General features: G+C 52.6%; 1 protein-coding gene across 32 annotated transcripts in view; it reads right to left on the bottom strand.

Moving 5' to 3' along the window:
• KYAT1 (kynurenine aminotransferase 1) overlaps positions 1-13,387 on the bottom strand; it is a 59,143-nt gene that overhangs the window by 11,470 nt on the left and 34,286 nt on the right. For 7 of the 32 annotated variants that reach the window (XM_054657833.2, XM_054657831.2, XM_024345524.3 and 4 more), the window contains exons 2-10: positions 8,952-9,099; positions 4,541-4,690; positions 4,374-4,460; positions 4,008-4,136; positions 3,125-3,245; positions 2,324-2,400; positions 2,106-2,195; positions 1,808-1,994; positions 1,650-1,729 (exon numbers count right to left, since the gene is read on the bottom strand). In XM_054657833.2, the coding sequence (XP_054513808.1) occupies positions 1,650-1,729; positions 1,808-1,994; positions 2,106-2,195; positions 2,324-2,400; positions 3,125-3,245; positions 4,008-4,136; positions 4,374-4,460; positions 4,541-4,690; positions 8,952-9,099 (1,069 nt within the window). Of the gene's footprint in view, positions 1-45; positions 133-1,649; positions 1,730-1,807; positions 1,995-2,105; positions 2,196-2,323; positions 2,401-3,124; positions 3,246-4,007; positions 4,137-4,373; positions 4,461-4,540; positions 4,691-6,769; positions 6,878-8,951; positions 9,100-11,623; positions 11,811-11,898; positions 12,045-13,387 lie in introns of those variants that run through there. The other 25 variants (XM_009457289.4, XM_009457293.5, XM_024345526.3 and 22 more) reach the window with 13 other exon arrangements.

Raw genomic sequence — 13,387 nt, 5'->3', positions numbered from 1 at the left:
TGGGAAGCTCTGTGAGGTCTTTCCTCCCCCAGCCCTGCCCTTTACCTTCACAAAACAGAAGCGGATATAGTGGTCAAAGTGCTTCTGATGTGGCACACTATAGAAGATGGAGACAGGGATGGCCACCAAGCCCTGGGGAGGAGGAAGGACATGTCTCAACACGGCCTCGTGGCCCAGCAGGCCTTGGCTCCGGAGGGGACAGAGAGGTTCCCATGACCAGGTGGGGAAGGAGAGTTAGCTCCAATCCAGCACCTAGAGCTGCATCAAAGTCAGAGGAACAAGGCCAGGTGCGGTGGCTCACGCCTATAATCCCAGCACTTTGGGAGGCTGAGACGGGTGGATCACCTGAGGTCAGGAGTTCAAGACCAGCCTGGCCAACATGGCTAAACCCCATCTCTACGAAAAATACAAAAATTAGCCGGGTGTGGTGGTGCATGCCTGTAATCCCAGCTACTTGGGAGGCTGAGGCAGGAGAATTGCTTGAACCCGGGGGTGGAGGTTGCAGTGAGCCAGATTGCGCCACTTCACCGCAGCCTGGGCGAAAGAGAGAAAATCCATCCAAAACAAAAACAAACACAAAGTCAGAAGAAAAGAATCCCAGAACGTCATTCCAAGTCCCTCCCTGGGTATAGAGGGCAGAGGGAGGCTGACAGAGGGAGGATCATGGAGCAGGTCAGGGCAGAGCCAGAGAAGAACAAAGCCTTAGAGTCACAGATCAAACCTGGATGGACTCAAGAGTTAATGGGCCAACTCCTCACTGTACAGATGGGAAGATGGAGATCCAAAGAGGCAGGAAATCCTGCCAGCCCACACAGCATCTCTGTGCAAGTTAGAAACAGGTTCCTCAGGCCAGGCACGGCGGCTCACGCCTGTAATCCCAGCACTTTGGGAGGCCAAGGGGAGTGGATCACCTGAGGTCAGGAGTTGGAGACTAGCCTGACCAACATGGTGAAACCCCGTCTCTACTAAAAATACAAAAATTAGCCAGGCGTGGTTGTACATGCCTGTAATCCCAGTTACCCAACTACTCAGGAGGCTAAGGGAGGAGAATTGCTTGAACCCTGGAGGTGGAGGTTGCAGTGTGCTGAGATTGCGCCACTGCACTCCCACCTAGGCGACAGAGTGAGACTCTGTCTCAAAAAAAAAAAAAAAAAAAAAAAAAAAAAAAAAAAAAAAAAGGCCAGGAGCAGTGGCTCACGCCTGTAATCCCAGCACTTTGGGAGGCCGAGGCAGGCGGATTACAAGGTCAGGAGATCAAGATCAACCTGGCTAACATGGTGAAACCCCGTCTCTACCAAAAATACAAAAAAAATTAGCCAGGCAAAAAAAAGTAGCCTGTGGTCCCAGCTACTCGGGAGGCTGAGGCAGGAGAATGGCGTGAACCTGGGGGGCAGAGCTTGCAGTGAGCCAAGATCGCGCCACTGCACTCCAGCCTGGGCAAGAGTGAGACTCCATCTCAACCAAAAAAAAAAAAAAAGAAAGAAAAAAAGAAACAAGCTCCTCATTCTCTGAAGTGGATACAACCCTGCCCCAAGGTTGACGGCAGAGGCTGGACTAAGATCTAGCCCAGGAGCCTCTTGCCTGGGCACCCTTGAGCAGCACACAACCTGTGAAACCATACATGGCTGCCTGGCAGAGGCCCAGCCCACCTTGTTCTTGATCATCCACTTGACGAAGCGTCTGTCATAGGGCTCATCCACAGCTCCAGGCAAGTCAGGCATCTTCCTCTCTGGGAGACAGAGGCCACACTGAGCCCCCTGCAGCCTCCAGCCCCTGTGCCCTGCCCAGACCGGCAAGTCTCACTCACTGAAGTCTGAGATGTCTGTGATGAGGAAGTAGCTGCCCTGAGGGATGATGGGCTTCAGGCCCACTGACTGTAGGCTATGTATCATGTGGTCACGGCAGCGCTGCATGGCCTGTGGGAACTGCACAAAGTAGCTGCTGGGTTGGCGGAAGAGCAGCTGCTCCCGCTCAAAGCTCTCGGCTACTGCAGCCTGGGCAGGGCAGATGGACACACAGATAGATCAGCTGTTCCCTGACGCGGGGGCCAGCCTGGGATCTTTTGTTGTCCCCCCACTCCCCCGTGACGTCCTGCCCCTCTTCACCTGGCTCTGCGTGGGGCAGTGGAAGACGGAGTTCTGGTGCACGGTCCGCAGGTGCTTCATGATGTGATCTGGACCCAGGACCCAGCCCACCTGCAGCAGGGGCGCAGGTAGGGGGAGAGGTCCTTCCAGACCTGGCTAAAGCCTTCTTCATTCCCAGGCCCACCTCACTTGCCAAGGATCTTGCAGGGGGTGGTGACCTCCCACCCTCAGCAACTCACCTTCCAGCCAGTGGCGCTGAAGGTCTTGCCGGCGCTGCCGATGGTCAGGGTCCGTTCCCACATGCCAGGGAGGCTGGCTGCCCAAGGCCGAACAGAACAGCTGCTGAGACTGGGGTGAGGGGGACGGGGGAGGATGGTGGTCTGGGCCCCAGGGGACACGCATAGGCTTTTGACATCCTGGATTCCTCTACATACTAAGTTATTTGCACAATTTTTTTTCTTTCTTTCTTCCTTTCCTTTTCTTCCTTCCTTCTTTCTCTCTCTCTCTCTCTCCCTCCCTCCACCCCCCGTTTCTTTCTTTCTTTTTTTTTTTTTTGAGATGGAGTCTCGTTCTGTTGCCCAGGCAGGAATGCGATGGCGCCATCTTGCCTCACTGCAACCTCCGCCTCCCAGGTTCCAGTGATCCTCCTACCTCAGCTTCCTGAGTAGCTGGGACTACAGGCACGTGCCACCATGCCCAGCTAATTTTTGTACTTTTAGTACAGACGGGGTTTCACCATGTTGGCCAGGCTGGTCTCAAACTCCTGACCTCAAGTGATCTGCCAGCCTCAGCCTCCCAAAGTGCTGGGATTACAGGTGTGAGCCACCATGCCCGGCATAGGATTTCTTTGACCTCATCCTTTCGACAACCAGGGAGGCAGGTGCTACTGTGACACTGTGTACTCTGGGAGGCAAAGGTCACAGGATCTGCAGGGCTCCAGAACCCTGGGTTCTAACTACCAGGCCTGCGCTGACTCTCAGGTGGGGTCAAGGCCCTCCCACCAATGTGCAGGGGAGGGGCCCCAGGCTGGCTTGGCTCACCAATGCTGATGTGCTGGTGCCCGTCGTAGACCATCCACTGGTAGACTTCATCAGTGATACACACCACGTCATGCTGCTGGCACAGGCTGGCCACCAGCTCCAGCTCTTCCCTGGAGAACACCTGCAGATGCCCAAGGAGAGCACAGACCTGCAGCTGGGACCGTCCCCAAACACAGAGGCCTACTCAGAGAGGTTAAAGAACACAGCTGCGGCCAGGTGCGGTGGCTCACGCCTGTAATCCTAGCACTTTGGGAGGCCGAGGCGGGCGGAACATTGGAGGTCAGGAGTTTAAGACCAGCCTGGCCAACATGGAGAAACCCCGTCTCTACTAAAAACACAAAAATTAGCTGGGCATGGTGGCGGGTGCCTGTAATCCCAGCTACTCGGGAGGCTGAGGCAGGAGAATTGCTTGAACCCAGGAGGCAGAGGTTGCAATGAGCCAAGATCACACCACTGCACTCCAGCCTGGGAGACAGAGCGAGACTCCGTCTCAAAAAAATAAATAAATGGCGAATACAGCCAAGCCCAGTGCTAAGGGCTGTTCTGCACCATCGCATTGGATCCCTGCAACACTGACCATGAGGTCAGTTCCCTCAGGTTCCCACATTACAGATGAGATACTTCGAGAGGCATAGTCACTATTCCAGGGTCACTGGGAAGTGATGGTGGCTCCCAGCCCAGTTCACTGTCCCAGCCCTCAGGCCTTCCCTGGGGATTCTTGCCCCTGTCCTGGGACCTCTGGAGTCTTGGTCCTCAGCGCTCATTGTGTGTGGCCCTCCCACACACAAACGAAGAAACGGAGGCCCCACAGCAGCAACTCAGTAACAGTGCAGGAGACATGACCAGGTCCGCAGGGGGCCAGGGAAGGAGGTCCCTCCAGTACCTTGCCCAGGGGGTTGTTGGGGGTGTTGAGGACCAGGGCTTTGGTGCGTGATGTGAATTTGCTGGCCAGCTCCATGGGGTCCAGCTGCCAGTTGCTGCTGGAACCCAGTTCTCCATTCTGGATGGGACCCTGCAAGAGCAGGTGGCACGGGGTGGTACCACTTAACCACCTGACATGCAGGTCTTCCCCAGCATCTATCCCCACCTTCTCTCCCCTGGGATCCCAACACACACACCTCCCCTCTGCCCTCCCAGCTTAGGGGAACTGGCTTCCTTCACTTCTTTCCTCCTTTTCCAACTCCCAGGGTCCAACTCAGCCCACGCCTTGGATCCCTCTGCCCATCCATCCTCTACCTAGCATCCTTACCGGCTTCAGGGGCACAAACACAGGATGACCCCCTGCCATCATTGTCATGGGCTCGTAGCAGTCAAAAAAGGGTTCGATGATGATGACCTGATATAAGGGTCAAATCAGCTGGAGTCAGCATGGCCCTGACCTCTCAGTCCCACTCAGCCCAAGTCTTGCCCACTCACCTCGTCTCCTTCGTCCACCAGGGCCTGGAAGGCTGTGAACAGGGCCCCATAGCCACCAACAGTCACCAGCACATTCCTGAGCGGGTCTATCTCCTGACCCAGCAGCTTCCCAAAGAAACTTGCCAGGATCTTCGTCAGTGGTGGGTAACCCTGCCAGGACAGCAGGGGTTAACTGTCCAGCTCAGCCTGGGCCCATCCTCTGGCCCAGCTGTATCCAGGCAATTCTAGCACCTTCCAGCAGCAGGCCTGGGGGCAAAGCCAGGTACTGGTAGCCTGGGCCCCAGGGGACGTGGAATAGATCAGCTTTCAACACTCTGGATTCCTCTACACACCAAGCTATTTGTGGGATTTCTTTGATCTCATCCTCTCAACAACCCAGAGGCAGGTGCTATTGTGATCCTGTGTACTCTGGGAGGTAAAGGTCACACAATCTATATGGTCCCAGACTCCAGGGTGCCAACCACCAGGCCTGCACTGACTCAGATATCCAGTGCTAAGCTCTTCCATCTCCTCCACCAGCATTTGCCACAGGGCCTGTTCTGTGCCAGGCCCGAAGCCCAGGGCGGGGATTTAGCAGAGAACCAGAGGAAGTGCTTGCCTCCATGAACCTCAGTCCAAGAGCCCATGAGGCAGTAGAAACTCCCCACTTTCCACATCTGTAAGTTTAAGAAGCATGTTTGTGCCCACTTGATCCTCCCAGCAGCTTTGCGGGAGAGGCTTTTATTTATTTATTTATTTATTTATTTATTTATTTATTTATTTTGAGACAGGGTCTCACTCATGTCACCCAGGCTGGAGTGCAGTGGCACAATCGCAGCTCCCTGCAACCTCCGCCTCCTGGGTTCAAGTGATTCTCCTGCCTCAGCCTCCCAAGTAGCTGGGACTACAGGCACGCACCACCATGCCTGGTTAATTTTTGTATTTTTAGTGGAGACGGGGTTTCACCATGTTGGCCAGACTGGTTTCGAACTTCTGACCTTGGGTAATCTGCCTGCTTTGGCCTCCCAAAGTGCTGGGATTACAGATGTGAGCCACCGTGCCTGGCCTGATGCCCACTATTTGACAGGTAGAAAAATAGAGACCCAGAGAGAAGAAATTACTTGTCTAAAGTCACACACAGTTGACAGTCAGGAACCTCATGTTGCAGCTTTGTAAGCACCCCTTTTTGAGAGGAAGATTAGATCCAGAAACTTGTTTGCTGAGGACACTTATAAAATACTCAAGGTGAAACCCCGTCTCTACTAAAAATACAAAAAATTAGCTGGCATGGTGGCGGGCACCTGTAGTCCCAGCTCTACTCGGGAGGCTGAGGCAGAAGAATGGCGTGAACCCGGGAGGCGGAGCTTGCAGTGAGCCGAGATCGCGCCACTGCACTCCAGCCTGGGCGACAGAGCGAGACTCCGTCTCAAAAAAAACAAAAACAAACAAAACAAAACAAAAATACTCAAGGCTAAGCCAAGTGATTGAAACTTTATCTAGAACTCAACTCAGTAACTCACTAAACCAGATTTGGCCACACAAAAATAAAAATTTTCTGTACAACAAGAGGCACAGGCCAGGCACAGTGGCTCACGCCTGTAATCCTAGCATTTGGGAGTATGAGGCGGGAGGGTTGCTTGAGGCCAGGAGTTTGAGAACAGCCTGGGCAACACAGAGGGACTCTGTCTCTACTGATGGAAAATCAAAAAAATTATCCAGGTGTAGTATCACGTGCCTGTAGTCCCAGGTACTCGGGAGGCTGAGGCAGGAGGATTGCTTGAGCCCAGGAGATCAAGGATGAAGTGAGTTATGATCACACCAGTCTGGGTAATAAAATTGAGACTCTGTCTTAGACAATAAATTAATTAATTAAATAAAAATAAAAGGCACCATGAGCAAGGTCAAAACAGGAAGAGAAAAATATTGCAACATACAAGAAAGAGGTAAAATATTTAATGAGGCTGGGCGCAGTGGCTCATGCCTGTAACCCAGCACTTTAGGAGGCTAAGGTGGGAGGATTGCTTGAGCCCAGGAGTTTGAGACCAGCCTGGGTAACATAAGGAGACCCTGTCTCTATTTTATTGTTGTTGTTGTTGTCACCCAGGCTGGAGTGCAATGGCACCACCTCGGCCCACTGCAACCTCCGCCTCCCGGGTTCAAGCGATTCTTGTGCCTCAGCCTCCCAAGTAGTTGGGATTACAGGCACCCACCACCACGCCCAGCTAATTTTTATTAGAGATGGGATCTCACCATGTTGGGCAGGCTGGTCTTGAACTCCTGACCTCAGGTGATCTGCCAGCCTCAGCCTCCCAGAATGCTGGGATTATAGGCGTGAGCCACCATAGCCAGCCTTTGTCTCTAGTTAAAAGAAAAAAAAAGAAAGAAAGAAAGAAAAGAAAAAGATACATACCCAAATGATTTTTTTTTTTTTTGGATCAAAGAAGGAACTTTCCAACCAGCTCTGAGACCAGCCTATTGGCAGGGATGTAAATGAGTAAACCTTACTGGAGGGCAATTATTTACTTAGTTGTTTGTTTATTTTTCAGACAGGATCTCACTATGTTGTACTGGCCTCAAACTCCTGGGCTCAAACAATCTTCCTGCCTCAGACTCCCAGGTAGCTGGGATTATAGGCACACACTGTTTCTTAACAATATCCACCTATTGTATTTATAAATATTTATAGCCTTTCTTTTGCTAGTTTTACTTCCAGGAATTTATCTTAGAGAAATACATATGTATACAAAGATGTCCACACAGGGATATTTGCTGTGGCATTGCTTATGATATTGAGATAGCAGAAGCAGTCCATCAGTGCAGAACTGCTTAAATAAATTATGGCACATCCAGGCAACAGAACAGTATGCAGCCATTAAAAAGAATGAGTGCGGTCGGGTGCGGTGGCTCACGCCTGTAATCCCAGCACTCTGGGAGGCTGAGGTGGGTGGATCACGAGGTCAAGAGATCGAGACCATCCGGACTAACATGGTGAAACCCTGTCTCCACTAAAAATACAAAAAATGGCCAGGCGTGGTGGCTCACGCCTGTAATCCCAGCACTTTGGGAGGCCGAGGCAGGCGAACCACGAGGTCGGGAGTTCAAGACCAGCCTGGCCAACATGGTGAAACCCCGTCTCTACTAAAAATACAAAAATTAGCTGGGCATGGTGGCGGGCGCCTGTAATCCCAACTACTCAAGAGGCTGAGGCAGGAGAATGGCTTGAACCCAGGAGGCGGAGGCGGAGGTTGCAGTGAGCCGAGATCGTGCCGCTGCACTCCAGACTCCAGCCGGGGCGACAGTTCGAGACTGTCTTAAAAAAAAAAAAAAAAAAAAATTAGCTGGGCGTGGGGGCGCACCCCTATAGTCCCAGCTACTCGGGAGGCTGAGGCAGGAGAATCTCTTGAACCTGGGAGGGGGAGGTTGCAGTGAGCCGAGATTGCGCCCCTGCACTCCAGCCTGGCGACAGAGGGAGACTCCATCTCAAAAAAAAAAAAAAGAATGAGGGTTCAGCGGCTCACGCCTGTAATCCCAGCACTTTTGGAGGCCGAGGTGGCAGGATCACTTGAGCCCAGGAGTTTGAGACCAGTCTGAGCAACATGGTGAAACCCTGTCTCTAAATTAGCTGGACGAGGTGGCATGCCCCTGTTGTCCCAGCAACTCTAGAGGCTGAGGTGGGAGGATCACATGAGCCCCAGGAAATGGCATATCATGTGAGCCCCATGAGGTACAGGCTGCAGTGAGCCGTGATCATGTCACTACACTCTAGCCTAGGTGACAGGAGTGAGACCCTGACTCAAAAATAAATAAATAAATAAATAAAATTAGCTGGGCATGGTGATGCACACCTGTAGTCCCAGTTACTCCAGAGGCTGAGGTGGGAGGACCACTTGAGCCTGGCAGGGTCAAGGCTGCAGTGGACCATGATTGCACCATTGCACTCCAGCCTGGATAACAGAGTGAGACCCTGTCTCAAAAAAGAAAAAGAAAAAAAGAACCACTGTTCTAATCCAAGCAGCGTCACATATTTACTATGTGGTCCTTTCCGGAAAACGTTTGGATTTATTGTGTAATCCAATCAGTAGCTAGTCTTTCAGGACTTGGTTTAAGTGTCACCTCCTCCAGGAAGTCTTCGTGCATCTCTCCAGCCCCCTCCCCAGGTTTCATTCCCTCTTTCTTACTCGCGCGATATCCCATCCTCCTCCATCATAGCATGTATCAACTGCCTGTCGTTACTGGCTTCTTGTCTGCCATCCCCACTAGACCATGAGGCGAAGGCTCTGGGACAGAGGATACGCTGAGTAAACACTGAACTATGGTCACACAGAATCCCCTGGCTCTGTCCCCTGAAGCCTGACAGCTGTGTGGGCTTGAAGTCCAGAAAGCCCTGTCCCCTTCCTCCCCCAGTGCCTCCAGGAGAGACGGGGAGACTCACAAATGTCTTGGTGTACTGGTTGAGCATGAAGTCTCCACTGACAGCGTGCTGAAAGGCTTCCACGGCAAATTCTGGTGGTGGGAAATCCGGGAAGCCCTGGCCCAAGTTCACGACGTCATGCTCACTGGCCAGTTTCACAAACTCCACCCTGGGTAACAAACGGAGAATCAGCACCAGCCCAGCCCTCCATGGTGACCTGGACTTCGGCCTGTTTAGAAAAACTGGACAACCGGCCAGGTGCGGTGGCTCACGCCTGTAATCCCAGCACTTTGGGAGGCCGAGGTGGGCGGATCACCTGAGGTCAGGAGTTTGAGACCAGCCTGGCCAACATGGTGAAACTCTGTCTTCACTAAAAATACAAAAGTTAGTCAGGCATGGTGGCGGGGGCCTGTAATCCCAGCTACTTGGAAGGCTGAGGCAGGAGAATCACTTGAACCCGGGAACCGGAGGTTGAAGTGAGCCGAGATCGCACCATTGCACTGCAGCCTGGATAACAAGAGTGAGATTCTGTCTTAAAAAAACAAAAACAAAAAAAAAACACACACACACACACACACAAGAAAAACAAAAACTAGACAATCAGCAACTGTCCTGGCCTGAAGATCTGCCTAAGTGTCACAGCTGGTCCCCTGCATTGAGATTAGGTCAGTCAGGCACATTGTTAATCGCAGGAATCAGCCCAGGGGCTTTCCAAGTTCTTCCACCATGACCCATAGGAAGAAATCATCTTTTTTTTTTCTTTTTGACAGAGTTTCGCTCTATCCCCTAGGCTGGAGTGCAGTGGTGCAATCTCAACTCACTGCAACCTCCGCCTCCCGAGGTCAAGCGATTCTCATGCCTCAGCCTCCTGAGTAGCTGGGATTACAGGCACCCGCCACCACGCCCAGCTAATTTTTGTATTTTTAGTACAGATGGGGTTTTGCTATGTTGGCCAGGCTGGTCTCAAACTCCTGACCTCAGGTGATCCACCCCCCCTTGGCCTCCCAAAGTGCTAGCAGTACAGGCGTGAGCGACCACTACCGGCCAAGAAATCACCTTTGCATCATCAACCCTGTGGAGCACAAACATGGAATGGAAGCTTCATCCTTCTTGGTGCAATCTACTGCAGTATTTTCTGTCCTGTCCTATCCTACTCTATTCTTTCCAAATACTAGTTGAGACCCCCTGTACAGATTGCATGACTCCTCCTTGGATTCGTCAACACCACAGTTAAACGCTCTGCTCATATAGCCTTCACAATGGCCTGTGAGGCACGTCTTGTTCCTGGACCACTGTGGGGATAAGGAGTGGAGTGACTTGCCTAAAGCCTCCCAGCTAGTACAAGGCACAGCCAGCCAGCCTTTCTACTTCCATCTCAAGCAAAGTTTGATGCTCTTGACCCTACTCGGGCCGAACAGGGCCCCACCAGCCCAGGCACACATCATCTCTGGACCCATAATCCTCTGTTCTGGCCCTGACTGGGGTCCACCTCTCCAGGTGGGAGAAAGGCTGGGAAGCTGGATGAAGAGGCTGGTATGTGGTTTGGGGCTAGTTTGGAGCAGAGTCAGGACCTGGCTGAGTTGAATTTGCATACCAATAAATATGTCTAAAATGTGTCATTTTTGGCTGGGCCCGGTGGCTTATGCCTGTATTCCCCAGCACTTTGGAAGGCCGAGGAGGGCAGATCCCTTGAGGTCAGGAGTTGGAGACCAGCCTGGACAACATGGTGAAACCCCATTTTCTCTAAAGATATAAAAATTAGGGCCAGGTACAGTGGCTCATGCCTGTAATCCCAGTACTTTGGGAGGCTGAGACAGGTGGATCACGAGGTCAGGAGTTTGAGACCAGCCTGGCAAACATGGTGAAATCTCATCTCTACTAAAAATACAAAAAAAAAAAAAAATTAGCTGGGCGTGGTGGTGCACGCCTGTAATCCCAGCTACTTGGGAGGCTGAGGCAGGAGAATTGCTTGAACCTGTGAGGGGGAGGTTGCAGTGAGCCGAGATCATGCCACTGCACTCCAGCCTGGGTGACAGAGTAAGATTCTGTCTTGGGGGGGAAAAGAAAAAGAAAAAAAATTAGCTGGGCGTTGTGTTGCACGCCTGTAATCTCAGCTACTTGGAGGCTGAAGCAGGAGAATCATTTGAACCCAGGAGGCAGAGGTTGCAGTGAGCCGAGACCGCACCATTGCACTCCAGCCTGGGCGACAACGGCAAAACTCCGTCTCAAAAATAAAATGAAAATAAAACAAGTCAAAAAAGAAAACAATATCAACCGCTGCAAATGTCTGGTGAAGAGCTGACTGTATCTTACTTGCTTATCTTACTTATCTTAGTTTATCTGACTCTATACCAAGTGAGAAAGAGTCATCCCTGGAAAGGCCTTAGCCTGGTGCCTGGGTAGAACGGCTTTGGACAGCATTTCACTTTTTCCTCCCCAACGCTCTCCAGGTGGGTATAATTCTTCATTTTGCAGCTGGGGAGATGAGGCTCAGAGCAGGTATGTCACCTGTCCTAGTGGCACAGTCATGCAGGAGAAAGCTGAGATTTGAACCAAGCCTACTCCCTCGGGCCCTGCCTCTCCTGAGCTATGGCTGGAATCTGGCAGTCTGTGTACCGCCACCATCTGGAGTACTACTGAGTTGCTGTAAACCCAGGGATGGCCAACCCATGCCCGAGGGGACACCCACACACCTCTCCAGCCCAGCTGGCTCACCAGGGGTTGTAGTCGATCCCGTCTAGCCTTCGGGCCTGCAGCTGTTTGGCCATGGCGAGCTGGAGACGAACAAGTGGAAGGTCAGAAATGGAATCTGTCTGGGTGCAGCGGTCCGAGCTTGCACACAGGAGGGACAGCTGCTTTCAGGCCACAGCACCAACCTGTCTGCTCCCAGGATGGGGAAGAGATCAGAGTTTGCGGAAGGGCAGGTTTCTGCCTGCCTCCCAAGCCTGTTATGCTCCAACACCCTCACCTGGCTCCTCTCGACTCCAGCAGCCTCCACCTCCCCAACCTGCAGGGGCTGCCTGGCACCTGCCCAGTGGAGACTTCCAGCCCTGGCTCCATGCGTCCTGAGACAGAGCCCTGACTTGGCCAGGTTAAAGTCCGACTCAGGAAGGGCTGAGGGTTAAAGAAGAGGAGCAGGAGGTGGGTGGAGCGGAGAGGTAGGATAATGGCAACAGTGACAGCAGCAGCCTCCACTTACAGAGGTCTTGCTAAGCACTTCCATTTCATTCCCTGAATGACCTGGTCAGGCCTATCTTATCAATGAGAAAACAGAAGGTGGAAAACAGAGGCTGGAGGGTGCAGGAGAGGGAGTGATGTGTTTAAGGCCACACAACACACACACTCAGACTTAGGCCTGTTGGACCCAAGGCCATGTCCTAACTCTGAGGGAGGCACTAATCCACTCCTCGGAGGGTCCTGGGGTCCTGGCTCCTGGCTCGCCCCTCCCCTCCTGGTGTTCCTCCCAGGCCAGCTCCCTCCTCAGCCACTGGTGTGCAGAAACTGGCCAGGGGCTGGGCGCAGTGGCTCACGCCTGTAATCCCAGCACTTTGGGAGGCTGAGGCTTGCAGATCACCTGAGGTCAGGAGTTCGAGACCAGCCTGGCCAACATGGTGAAACCCCCATCTCTACTAAAAATACAAAAATTAGCTGGGCGTGGTAGCACGCACCTGTTATCCCAGCTACTTGGGAGGCTGAGGCACAAGAATCACTTGAACCTGGGAGGCAGACATTGCAGTGAGGCAAGAGCACACCACTGCACTCCAGCCTGAGCATTAGAGTGAAACTCAGTCTGGGAAAAACAAACAAACAAACTTATCTGGGCGTCATGACACATGCCTGTAATCCCAGCTACTCAGGAGGCTGAGGCCTGAGAATCACTTGAACCTGGGAGATGGAGATTGCAGTGGGCCAAGATCGTGCCACTGCACTCCTGCCCGACCCAACAGAGCAAGACTCCACAAAAAAAAAAAAAAAAAAAAAAAGAAAGAAAGAAATTGGTCAGACCTGAGAGCCACCAAACTCAGGTCCTAACCCGCCTTGGCTAGGTGACCCTGGATAGGTAATTTGGCTCCTCCTGTCCTCAGAATCCCTTCAGCAGCAGGGACCTCACATGGGCTTTGTGGTCCCTGAGGAACCTTCCGTTCCTGTGGGTTTGCCAGTCCCAGATGGCTGGTGGGCCGTGGAGCCGGGGATCCAACATTCTTCTCAGCCGCCTGCTGTGGTCAATAGTGAACCCTGGCTCAGGATTTTGCTCAGTTCCACCTCGCTCAGTTCCCACTGCACTCTCACTAGAGGTGCCACAATAGTCTCCATCTAACAGATGAGGACACTGAGGCTCAAAGAGGCTCAGGTACCTGCCCAGGGTCAGAGGAGAAGCTGGCAAGGACCTGGTCAGGGTGGCAGCCACAGTAATCTCAACACCAGGCCCCCCTGTCCTGGAGGGGCCTTGGGACCAT

The sequence above is a fragment of the Pan troglodytes genome, chromosome 11 (genome assembly GCF_028858775.2).
Source record: "Pan troglodytes isolate AG18354 chromosome 11, NHGRI_mPanTro3-v2.0_pri, whole genome shotgun sequence".
Classification (NCBI taxonomy): domain Eukaryota; kingdom Metazoa; phylum Chordata; class Mammalia; order Primates; family Hominidae; genus Pan; species Pan troglodytes.
This window is presented reverse-complemented; position numbering and strand designations above follow the sequence as displayed.